Source organism: Rhinolophus hipposideros (genome assembly GCF_964194185.1).
Source record: "Rhinolophus hipposideros genome assembly, chromosome: 22".
NCBI classification, from domain to species: domain Eukaryota; kingdom Metazoa; phylum Chordata; class Mammalia; order Chiroptera; family Rhinolophidae; genus Rhinolophus; species Rhinolophus hipposideros.
In genome coordinates this window covers 42,023,962-42,036,045 of record NC_138068.1, presented here as the reverse complement: position 1 = coordinate 42,036,045, position 12,084 = coordinate 42,023,962, and the positions used below count along the sequence as shown (strand labels likewise).

Here is a 12,084-nt window from a genome sequence, read left to right as displayed (position 1 = left end):
CCTTTGTTGCTCACTGCCTTTCGGCCACTTTATTCCTCTAAGAATTAACTTCATTTTAGGATGATTTCTGCATAGTGCCTCTCTACCTCAGTTTCCCAAGGCTGACGTGGAGTTTCCTGAGACAAATCCTTGAAAATGCTCCTCCCATTTCACTTTCTCTTCCATCTCCTGACCAACCTGGGCTGCAAGTGCTACTGAGAAATCAAATAAAATAATTTCATCTTAATAGTGTTTATGCTGGAAACTCAGGGCTTGAGTAGGTGAGGAATGTCTACGGTAACACTCCAGACTGGACACAGACTTCCTCATCCTTACAAAGTGTTCTTCAGATGATTTCCTTTATTCAAAGGCAGTCACGTTTAACAGGTGATGTCAGACTCTCACCAGTGACATCTTTTATGACTACAAAAATTGCAGTTTTATGTCCCGGGTCCCGCCACCAGTGCTCCAAAATTTGTGTCCCGCTCTAGACCCCCACCCCTTGCAAACCAGAAGCCAGATTGCACCTTTGTACCCGGAAGCAGTCTGTGGTTTAAATTAACAAGTGTGCTGACCCACCCCCACCCCCACCCCCACACCAGAAACAATGTTTATGCATTTACCATGTGCCAGATTCCCTTAAGTTAGGTGTGGAGGGGTGGGAAGGGGCACATCCAGGACTCGTGGTTTTCTAACTAGAGAAAACGCCAATGGCCCCAGTGCCCCCTCCTCCTATCCCAATCTTCCTCGGGTGACATCATCTCAGAGGAAGCAAAGAGAAGCCCAGCCACTGGGCACTGACAAAATACAGATTTCCGGACAATATCCTCGGAAGAGGGGTAAGAGGATAATTCATAGGGGTTTTGTTCTGGTTCAGTATAAAAATATATAATAAAGGCTGTGAGCTCTCTGTCTTCTTCCTAGGTTTGCGACCCCTCTATTAGGCCAGAAACTCCAAAGGGGTGCAGGCTAAAGAGTCCCAGCTGCCAGAGTGTGGACTGTCACAGAGACCAGTCTAGGACTCTCTTGAAAGGGGATGGTGGTCAGAGAAGCAGTAGGAACGAGGAGAAACAGAATCATTGACTGTAAAAAGGCACGAAAGAGAAGGTGGTGGACGGCGTTGGACCACGGGAAAGGGAGCACAGTAGACGGTCAGAAAGGGGAGGAGAGAGGAAAGCAGGGGAGATAAAAGGGACACAAAGGGAAGGGAGGGGAAACAGGAAGGAAAAGAAGGTAGGGTAGGAAGTAGGAAGGAAGGAAAGAAAGAAGGGACTCAGGGATAGCGGGAAAGAGGGCGATAGGGAAAAGAAAGGGAGGGAGGGACGGAGGGCACAGAACAATTCTGGGAGAAGTAGGAAAAGGCAAGGAGAGGGAGGCCACGTCGGAGCAAAGATCGCGACGAGGGTACAACAGTCTAAAGCCAAAGCTCAGGAAAGCCTGAATTACTGGTCAACAACTGAACAGTGGCCGCGGGCTACAGGGCAGAGCGCGGCCTGGGGCGGACCCGGCGGTTCCCAGCGGGCCGGCTCCCGGCACCTCCTCTGCGTGTCTTCGGGTCCTGCGGCGCCGCCTGGGCTGCAGGGCCGAGCTGCGCGCCGGGGTCCTGCAGCCGCTCCGCCGCCTCCTCCCAGGTCCGGGTCCAGCTCCGGCTGGCTCGGGGCTGCGCTACCCCTAGGAGGTCGAGGCCGGGATGGGCAGTCCGCGTAAGCTACTGAGGCCGTCAGAGGCCTTGCCGCCGGGGCTGGGTGGCTTCCGGTCGGCCACTGCGAAGGAAGCGCAAGGGCATCGGGTCACTGCCTGGGCCTAGCGCAGAACCGGAGCCCCGGGGTGACAGCGCGAAGACGCTGCGGCGCGCGCTCGACACTCAGGGGTCTGGAGGAAGGAAGCAGAGACCCGGGCTTTCCAGGAGCTCCACGCGTCCCGCGGCGCCCATCCTTCCTCCTCCCCTAACGAGTCACTCGCAAGGGCAGCCTTAGCAAGTGGCTGTTCTCGCAAGGCCATTTTACAGATGCTACCAGATTGCAGACCCGGGGCAATTGCCTTTGCCTCGAGCCCACTTAATAAAGAAGACGTAGAGAGCAGGGAGGTGATGCGGACCTGTGCACCCTAGGGCCAGAGACATTCTCAGATCCGAAACCTCTGGGGAAGGGAGGAGGCAACTGAGATCCACACACGCTCCCCAGACCACGGCCGCACACCAAGCCCGAGGAGCTGCCAGCGCGTCAGGTCCGCTCTCTCGGGGAGCTCGCGGGGTAATAGGGGGCAATAGAGTGGGGATCGGGTCACCAAAGACGCTCCTTGTGGAGGGCCCGGGGCAGCCTGGATTCCTCTGACAAAGGAGGCGGCCGCGCTTTAAGTGAGTGGCCAACTTCGTTATGCCTCGGTGGCCGGGGAATTCAGATTCCCTCACCAGCGTGGGCACAGCACATCCTGGGGCCTAGGGGGCTCCGGATTAAGTGACAAGCGGCATTCTGTGCGTTGCTATATTATTTAGGGTTTGGGGAAGGGGTCCAAATTTGCTACTGGAAGCCAGAAAAGTGATGCCAGGATTGCCCAACCTCCATTTTTCCTTTCCCAGTCTCCCTCCGCTCAGCTTCTCCAGCACTAGGAGGCACGAGGTTGTTTATATCTAAAGGCCCTATTTTCAGCTTTCTTCTCCACCCCTCACCAAGTCTTTCTTTAAAGGCGGGGATTGGAGCCCCTCATTTGGGGATAAAGGGCAACTCTGGGTTTTTGTTTTCCCTGCAGCTGCCCCTCGCCCCAGCTCCAGGCGCAATTTGCTGTGGTTGCGCAAAGCTGGGCCATACACTTCTGTGCGAGAGACGCTCGTACACACATACACATACACACACGCACACGCATACACGCACAATCTGGTTAAGCAGAGGTTTAGAAGGGGCCTGAATACCTTTCCAGAACAGAGTGACCCCTTTACTATCCCCCCCCTCTCCCGCCTCTTGGCTCTCTTTCCTAAACACAGTTGTGGCCACTGTTCCTGGGACAGTGGCCAACGAAGTTTTCTTTTCCACCTTGTACACACACTTCAAGGTGAGGACCTGTTTAGAAAACATCTGAGGAGGAGGAGGTTTCTAGGCCAAGAGCCAGTTGCCTTAGAGACGAGCAAGAAAAAGTGTGAAAAATAAACACCCGGGAGCCCAGAGATAGATTCCACCACCCCCTTCTGCAGGGCGAATCCTGCTGCTGCATTTTTAGCTCTGTCCATGTCAGTCTCTCTCCACAGGGCCCTCCACCCCTCCTTTCCCACCCACAGGACCCGTGGCAACGTGAGTGGGTCTGTCGTGGGTTTCTGGAAGGCTTGGGCTGGAACTTTAATCTTAGGAAGACATGCGTTGTTTAAAATATTGGGAATGCTAAGGTAGGGCCACTGGAACAACGGGAGTGGGGGGGCACGAAGGCGGGGGTTTGGGAACCAGCTTTCTCCCGGGGCTGGGTGAAGTTAGACCAGGGTTGGTGGTTGCCTGGCTCTCAGGCAAACGCCTGCGTCCTAGTGCTTCCTGGCAAAGTTTGCTTTTTGGATTGATTTTTCAAGAACAAATCCCAATCAGAGATAACTGGAATGAAGATGTGAGTTATCTGTAACAAATATAAACAACAAATTTTCTTTGAGCATATGCAGTATCTTATAGATTTGATTACAAATCTTTAGTCTCTCCAAAGCCCCGCTGGGAACGATTTTAGAATCATGAGGTTTTGAAAGTTTCTGAAAACACACTGTAAATGCCAGTTGTCTTGCGGGAACATGTGGTGGGGTCACCTGTGTGTGGGAATGGGGAGAGATGACCCTGCGCTGCCTGGGAAAAGGCATTTGAATGGAATGGGTGTGGAGACTCCCAGAATGTCAGCGTCCCTCCACAGGTCGATCAAGTGCAGCTTTTCTAGTCTCTTGGTTCCCAACAATTAAAGTTTCCTTCAAGGGGTGGGATATGTAAATTACACCTTCTTGCCTACATAATAAGGAACTCATTACCCTTTACCAAAATAAAATTAATAAATTCTGACGTGTAATTTGACATTTGACTAGGCTTCCTTTAGGGTAAAACTAACGTTCATTTGCATCTGGTTTGGAGGATATGTGAACTAGATGATCAAAAATATTTGTTTTTACTGAGCATTCATGACATTAAATTTCTTTGGGTAGAGACATTTTTTTCCTACGGAAAAAAATAATTCAAAAAATGTTATTCCTACTATTCTCTGAACTGAACAACAATTAATGATAGTGGCTGTCTTATTGGATAAGTTTCCTTGAATATAATTTTAAAGTTTTAAAGCAATGAGTAGAAAAAAGGCAGTGATTCAGATTAGTCTGCTTTGTAATTTTTCAAAGACCAGTTGGGGGTGTGAAAGGTTTTTGAAGTCAGGTTCTCTGCCAGTGAGGAGAATAAAAACTCTTAACCTAAATGGATATGTAATTCTCATTATTTTTATGTTCCTTGTTCAACCACAAACGCTTGTGTGCCAGTCTGAGAAATCATTTTTAATGACGGGCCTCATTTATTCAATGATCTTTTACCTGTATCTTTAAAAAGGATCAGGAAATTAAGCTATTAATTTAATAACTAATGTAGCTAATTATTACTACAGACTTTGAATGTGGAATGTTTCATAATAGGAAGTGAATATAATGGTAAAAGGGATATGAATGCAAGTGCCATTCAACGGCTCTGTATTTCTGAAAGAAAATTGTCTTCTAAAGAAAATCAACCAATGACTCCCCCCATCTGACTAACTAGAATTAGCTTAGAATTCAGAACTGTCCTTTTTACCTTTGGATTGTTGCCTACAGGGCACAATTTGTTTCTAATGTAGAGCTTGAAATGCCCCAGAACAAAGTGGCTCTGTTAACAAAGGACTGCATCGCTCTGCAGACAGCGAGTCCTGTTTTAAGTCTTCCTTCTCCTTGGGATCAGCTCAGGGGAAATCTTTTTATAAATTTGTGAATACATTTTTTTAATTCAATGAACCTGCTTAGTTAAACAATTTGTATAATGCGCTAAATTCCATTTCAATTTCCAATTCAACAGGTAACTTCCATTTTCCAGAAAACAGGCAGATTTGAGTCAAGGACAACACCTTGGGCAAAGCATTCACCCTGAGACCACTTATGGATCCTTAAGTGTAAAGTTTAAAGGAAATCTAATTCTCAATTTTAAAATCTCTTTTACTTTGATTTTCCTATAAATGAATAAATTATCCTATTATCCTATTATTTAAATTAAGTTTAAAGCTTAAAGAAGTTCTTACTCTCAATTTTTGTAATTCATATGCCATGATGTTTATGTTCTAGGAAAGGTGAAAAATTAAAAATATTTTTGTTCCTCCACTTGACTTATTGATGGCATCTTAATTCTCTCTCCCCTCACCTCAGAGGTCATGTTATCATGTCTCCAAAAGTTTTTTGCCTGTCCCCTCCCCAAAGCCATCTGCCCTCCATTTCTGCCTTGGAGGGTGTGAAGTAAATCAACTGGTAAAGCTCCTTTTATAATCTGGAACACCCTTTTGTCCCAAACTGCCCCCCAGGCTTGTGCTCTGTCTCCTTAACTGCTGGGGCTGAGACTCCCTGAGGTGACTCCTTTCTTTCCCAGGGTAGTTGAAGTTGCAAATTTTGATGATCAGAACCTAATTTCAGGGAGGTTTGAAATTAGCAAATTCACCCATTCCTTTCACCTATGAGGAAAAGGAGGACTCAAAGTCAGATGAGCATTTCCCAAGTTATAGGAAAACCCAGGACTTGAAAGATCGTGTGAGAAAATGCCCTCACACTGTTGACCGTCAGTTAAATACCTCAAATCTGTTACTTTGGTTTATCGGGGAGTCAATTTATGAAGGAAGAAAACTTGTCAGAGGAGGGAGAACCCCCAACCACATTTCCCACAGAAAGAAGTACCCCCAAACCACACAGAGTTCAAAGGAATCTAGACTTAGGGGCACATGGCTGAATGCTTCTCTCCTTTCCCAAAAAATGTGTTTTAAAAATGAATCCAAAGGGAGACCAGGGTGTGGTTTAAAACAAAACAAAACAAAAAACTAGGAACCTGAAAGAAAAGTAGGTAGTGCCTGGAGGATCCAGGTGCAGATTCAGGTACCAGGGCAGGTCCACTACAGAAGGCAACGCTCCTCAGGCCACAGAAAGGCAAGCCTGGATGGTGCTCCTGGACCCTTCTACAGATGGAGAAATGAGACTCAGAGAGGAGCAATAAGTTGGCCAAGGGCACATGAACCAGATCCAAACTTGGCCTTCTTCCTTCTCTCTCATATAAGTCAGAGGGGACAGTCCTGGGGCCTTCCTCAACCTCTGCCTACCTTTCTAGGGACAGGGCATACACCTGTTAGAAATTAAACTGCTCCAGGAAGCTACTGGCTTAACTTTTTTTTTTTTAATTAGAGGTAGATGAGGGTAAAACTGACTTAACTTTTAACCCAGAGGAAGAAAGGATTTATGCCACGTACCATATCTCTCGCGCTACTTTTTCCCACGCTTACATCCCCTCCCATGCACACTTCCTAACCCCGACTGCATTCAACCGACTCCTCCCCACCCGCAACTCTCACCTTCTCGGCTGGGATGCTTGAAGGTCATCGCGGCGGCGAGCTCCCCGCTGTGCATGGTGACGCCTGTCCCGGGGGGCGCCAGTGGGGGAGCCTGCGCCGGTGGCCAAGTCGGGCCTGGGGCGAGGTAGCCGCTGGCTGGCGCGCTGTACACTCCGTGCTGGTTAGAGGCAGGGTAGGCACAGGCCGGGAGGAAGCCGCCCACTGCGGAGAGGCTAGAGGCCGACTGTGCAGATCGAGAATGGACAGACCATCAGCATCAGGCAATCTCTCAGTGTTCTCCAACACAGGTAGTTATGAGGCAGGGAGTCCTCCTGTCCCCCTTCCGTCCCCTCAGTTACCCCCACGCAATGCTTGGCCTTTAATATTCCTAGAAAGGACTCTGGTACTGTGATTTCCACTCAAGTTGTTATAAATAATAATAAGAGATGAGGGCGATCATGGTATTCCAGCCGGGATGTTTAAAAAGGGAGTCCTCAACCAGCTATTTTACTTACAAGTTCCAGTTTTTGTAGCAAAAATCTCTTGGCAAAAGTCAACTCAATCCCCTCGAAAGCCAGCCTCCCCCAAACTAGTGAGCTTGAGAAAAGGAGAGAAAAATGACCCGAAGACGCTGGGTGGAGGGGCTGCCAGACACCCCCACACTGGACACTCTCCCTGGCATGGGGGAGTTTTCTCTTTCTCTTTCCCCCACCACACCACTTCCGCCTCCCAACCCTTCCGTTCCCCCAGTTAAGGACACTGCCTTCCCCTGCCGCTCGGTTACCTGAGTGTATTTAATGTCCGCCTCCAAGGCCGGTTTCTCGAGCCCATTAACCGCTGGAGTGGCTGGGAAAGCGGTGCGGTTCACGCTGGCCCAGTCTTCCATCTTGGTGGAGTAGGCGGCGCCTTCGCTCCCGGCCAGGGCCCCTGCGAGGGCACAGGACTGATTAGTCGGGGCATCAGAATCTGCGCTGGTCACACGCGCGGACCTCCCGCCAGGACTTTTACATACGTGACTACAAGCACTTAGCTCGAATTTGAGGGAGCGGCCGAGAGTCCTCAAAACACCTGAGGTAGCCAAACGCTCGGAGAGCGACCCGAGGCGGAGGGGCCGCATGGCACTGGGTTTCGCTTTTACTCCCTGCGGGGCAGAGGTTGCTCCTCGCTGCTCCCAGACTGCGACCCGCTTCCCGCAAAACAGGTCTCCGGGAGGGAGGCGGACTGGGGGACAGTGGCTGCGCGCAACTGGCCAAAGTACCTTTCCGCTGTCCCAGAGGTGGTACCCAGAAAAGTTCAAGTTCAAATCCAAAGGAAGCTCGTGCGAATTATAGGATTTCTCAAAGTCTCAGCAAGGGTCTGGAGGGCTAGGAGACGGTTTTACTCAGAAGGGCCTTGGAAGATATCCGGATCTCCCAAAAGAGGCGTCAACCCAGCGACCCGTGCACATCCCCGGCATATGTCTGCTTCTCCCCCGCGTGTGTACGCAGGGAGCCGAGAGAAAGCTCCGTATCTGAGTGAAGATGTGGTGAGGTCATCTCCCAGCCAGCGGCGCACAGGTCGCTTTAGGGAAAGCTTTGGCCCCAGCTGATCGCCCACACTGGGTTTGAACCACCAGGAGAAACAGCGTGTGCGCGGTTTCGGCGGCGAGCCACTGCCACTGGAGCAAAGCTTTCACAGCTTCTTTCTGCCTCCCCGCCTTGGGCTACGGTGAATTTTGCTTCTTACCCTCCTCTTGAGTCTGCTTACATAAGAGCGTGCCATCCCCTGCCTGGCTGCTGGGACTTGGTTCGGCCCAAGCACTTGCTTTCCAGCCCCAATCGGTGGCGGCCCAAACCTCCCACCCTCTTCCGCCCCCTCCCTCGCCTACTGAGAGAGATAACCAACAGTTTGTTGAGTTCTAATTACAGGTAAAGGACACATCCTCTTGAGCTTTCTTCCCAGGATGACCACAGCCCTGGAGAGCTGCCACCGGCTCCAGAACCTGCGAAGCCGTGGGGCCTGCCTGATATCTAGGCCACTAGACAAGACTGGCCAGGCGGCCCCTTTGCCTTTAACTCAAAAGAGCCTTTTGGCCTAGGACGGTCAGAGCTCTTTGAGAAACGGTGAGCGATCCCGAAACACCTTTAAGAAAGGGCTGCACAATTGACTTTGCCGTTTGTTTGGCTTAGATCTGATGGTATAAGTTTGCATACCTTTTGCAAGAATGAAAAGGCGCGTTTTCAGGCCTCCAAATTTGTGGTCGGCGATTGCTCTTCCATTTGGGAAATATTTTCCACATTCGTCATAAAAAGTTCAAGATGTCCCAGGACTCCCACAGAAGCCTGGGACCCTCAGCCTCCCTGGCCAGCCCAGCCCTTCCCTGAGCCCAAACCGGCCCAAGGATGACGGGAGGTGTGAGCCCTCACCCTTATGCCCACCCCCCCAATCTCCGATTCTGCCCCTTCCGAGAAGGCTGCAGAACGCCTCTACCACTGACCTGTTTGCTCCATAAACGTCCGGATGCCCAGGATGTTGCTAACCGAGTGCGCTGAGGGCCATGAACGGGGGATACTGACGTGGCCTGCTGTACCCGGGACCCCGTGGTGGCCGCCCATTTTGGCCCCCGTGGGCGACACAGGGCTGGGGTAGGGGTACTGGTAGATGTGGTTGTAGGGCAGTGCCGGCTGTGGGGGCGGCTGCTTGCTCGCCTCGTACGGCCCGGGCTGCGTCAGGCTGCCAATTTTATTGCGTAGAATGCGGCTGATGGAGCTCACAGAGGGCACGTTGTACTTGTCGCAGACGCCGTCGGCCAGCAGCCGGTCGCGGATCTCCCAGGCAAAGATGCCAGGGTCGCCCTGCTTGTAGTCCCGGATGTGCTTGACCACGTTGGGGGTGGTGACACGGGGTTTGCTGCCTCCGATGGCTCCGGGCAGGATGGAGCCTGTCTCGTTGTAGCGCGCCAGGATCTTGCTCACGCAGCCGTGGGACACGCGCAGCTGCCGGCTGATGTCACAGGGTCGGATGCCGAGCTGCGCCAGTTCCACGATGCGCAGGCGGATGGCGTTGGGTAAGGGGCGGCCGTTGACGAACACGCCGCCCAGCTGGTTCACCTCTCCATATGTCTGCTCTGCGAACGCACCCGAGCACAGAGAGCAGGAAGGGGAGAAAACACCGGCGGATTAGCCACGGGTGGCCGCACAGGGCTAAAGGCGGCCCCCAGGCGCGCCTCGGATATTGACCCACCGGTACCAGAATCTGCGGGCCGCCAGCCTACGTCTGGCTTTGGGAGTAGGCACGGGCGTAGGGACGCAGGAGGAGGACTCCGCGCGCTACAGTCCTCTGTGCCCTTTCGAGGCGTCTACTTGATCCATCCCATCCCCTGACGCGCCGAAATGCCCCTACCCTCACCCCTCAGTGAAGGCTGGGGACGAGAGCCGAACGCGGCTCGCCGGGAACCCACAACCAGGTCTCTCAGGGAAAGCAGGCGGGAGGAAAGGGAGGCGCCGGGACTCAACGCACCTCGTCGGCCCGCCCGCGCCCTGCTTGCCGCCCGCCCCTTACCCATAGCGCACGGACCAGCCAGCTGCCTGGCGCAGGGGCGGCCGGGGCTGGGCCCGGCGCAGTCCGGGAGAGCTCGGGCGCCGCAGCCGCGGGAGAGGCATAGAGGGAGGGCGCCCGCGAGCGGAGAGCAGCGGCGGCCCCGCGGCGGGCTGGAAACGCGCTGTGCGCCGCCGCCGAGCGCGCTGCAGCCGGCCTCCGGGCCCGCTGCCGCCGCCGCCGCCGCCGGTTCCCAGGACACTCTCCACGCCCGCGACCCCAGGCCCAGGGTGAACTTCATCCGATTAAGAGAAATTCGTCTGACCGGGAGGCTGCAGCGCGCGGGGATCAATTTGACGTGTACTCCACGTCAATCTCGGCAGTCACGCCGAAGACGCGCGAGTTGGCAGCTCATTGGTTCCCGTCACTGCACCCCGGTGCCCCCCTCCCCGCCGTGAAACTCTACCCCCTCCCCCATCCTCTTTCTTCGGCCCTCCTCCGGAACCCATCCCCTCTACACACACACACACACACACACACACACACACACACACACACACACACAAACGAGTCCTAACCCCAGCTGGGCCTGGGACTTCCCACTCACTCTGCATCCCTTGAAGCCCCTTACACCTCGGGTTTTGATAAAAAAAATAGGGTAGTTATTTCGAAGTGATGAATATTTATTACTACTACCATCAGTGCTAGTACTAGTTTTGGTTTAGTGTTATTGCTAAATCCACCGCCATTACTGCTAACATATTAGAGGATTAAAGTTGATGGTGGCTAGGTGATCAGTGTGTGGCTGCCTCTACCGCCCCTTTTCCTGGGCAGGGGCCACGGGAAAAGTGGTGCCAGAGCCCCATTTTCAGGCATGCGAACGTCGCGGTGAGCATTCAGTGTGGCTCAGAGCGACTGGCTCAAAGAGTTTGCCGTCTCCTATTTTTGGCCCATACCCCAATCCTGCTTTCAGGAAATCTTTACAATGTTCAATAGCCAGCCCTCCCCCATGGTGTGATTTCGTTGATGTGAGAGGGGCACATTCTAGAGTCTGTCTCCCTGACGATAGGCTCATCCACCTGAACTCATTCCTCTCTAAAGTGACACAGGGCGCAGGTCAGAATGCGATTCAGACCTGCTACCCCAAGGGCAGGGAGCCTGGGCTCCCCAAGCGTCCTGGCTGCCTGCAGTAGGTCAAACGTGGTAGTTCCCACTGTAGGTCCGAAGGACAGCTCCTTTCATCCAGACTGGGAAGGCCAAATCCTTCCCCGCCTGGGCAGCCTGGCCTCACCTTTCCCCTGGCCCCCGCGGTTTCCAGGGGGTCGTTGTTAACGCACTGAATGGTCCTTTCCCCTCCGTTTAAGCGGGAGTTTGCTTAGCCCTAAACTCTGGCCTTCGCACAAGCGTCAAGTTTTCCCCCCTATTTCTGTCTTTCATCAATGCCCAGTTTTTGATTTCCCAGCCTATGTCGCTGACTGTGCCAGTCGCAGAGCGAGCCACACAGTGGGGTCCATGAGAGAGAGCAGGTGGAGAGAGAAAGCCCCTGGCTGTGCTCTGAACCGACACGAGGAGGCCGCGACCAAGGAGTTCTGACCTTGGGGCCAGTAAGCGCCAAAGGCATTAGGCTGAACGTAAAGGAGCAAAAAGGGGAGCCTAGGTGGGAGCCTCGGAAGAGCCACAGTTCCTGGGATTCCCGTGTGCTCCCAGCTCTCCTCTGGAGGCGGGAAGAGTTCCCTGCTATCCTCCTTCACCACAGTCTCACGCTTAGGAACTAGTGGAGAGCTGCGCACTGCACCGGCGCTGTGATGCTGCGGCAGGCACAAAGGACCCCATCGGTGAACCCTGGGAAGCAGGGCAGCCGGGTCCCTGACTCTCCTCCCTCCTCTGCACGATCAGAAAGTATAGCTGGCTCCGAATCAACCTGAACAAACGTGGCAATTAGGAGTGTCTGAGCTATACACCCTGGGCTGTCTGGAGGGAGGGCATGGGCTGAGCAAGGCTGGGGCCCGGGCCACAAATAAAAATTACCTTTGGAAA

The 12,084-nt window shown here is 53.0% G+C and overlaps 1 protein-coding gene across 1 annotated transcript; it reads right to left on the bottom strand.

The window, feature by feature from the left end:
- Nucleotides 1-1,650: 1,650 nt before the first annotated feature.
- Nucleotides 1,651-10,348, bottom strand: PAX1 (paired box 1; the record flags this gene model as incomplete). Its single annotated transcript, XM_081033823.1, has 5 exons — nucleotides 1,651-1,742; nucleotides 6,553-6,775; nucleotides 7,316-7,458; nucleotides 9,008-9,637; nucleotides 10,072-10,348. The coding sequence occupies 5 exons, from the start codon at nucleotides 10,346-10,348 to the stop codon at nucleotides 1,651-1,653; spliced, it is 1,365 nt and encodes a 454-aa protein (XP_080889949.1).
- Between the last annotated feature and the right edge of the window lie 1,736 nt (nucleotides 10,349-12,084).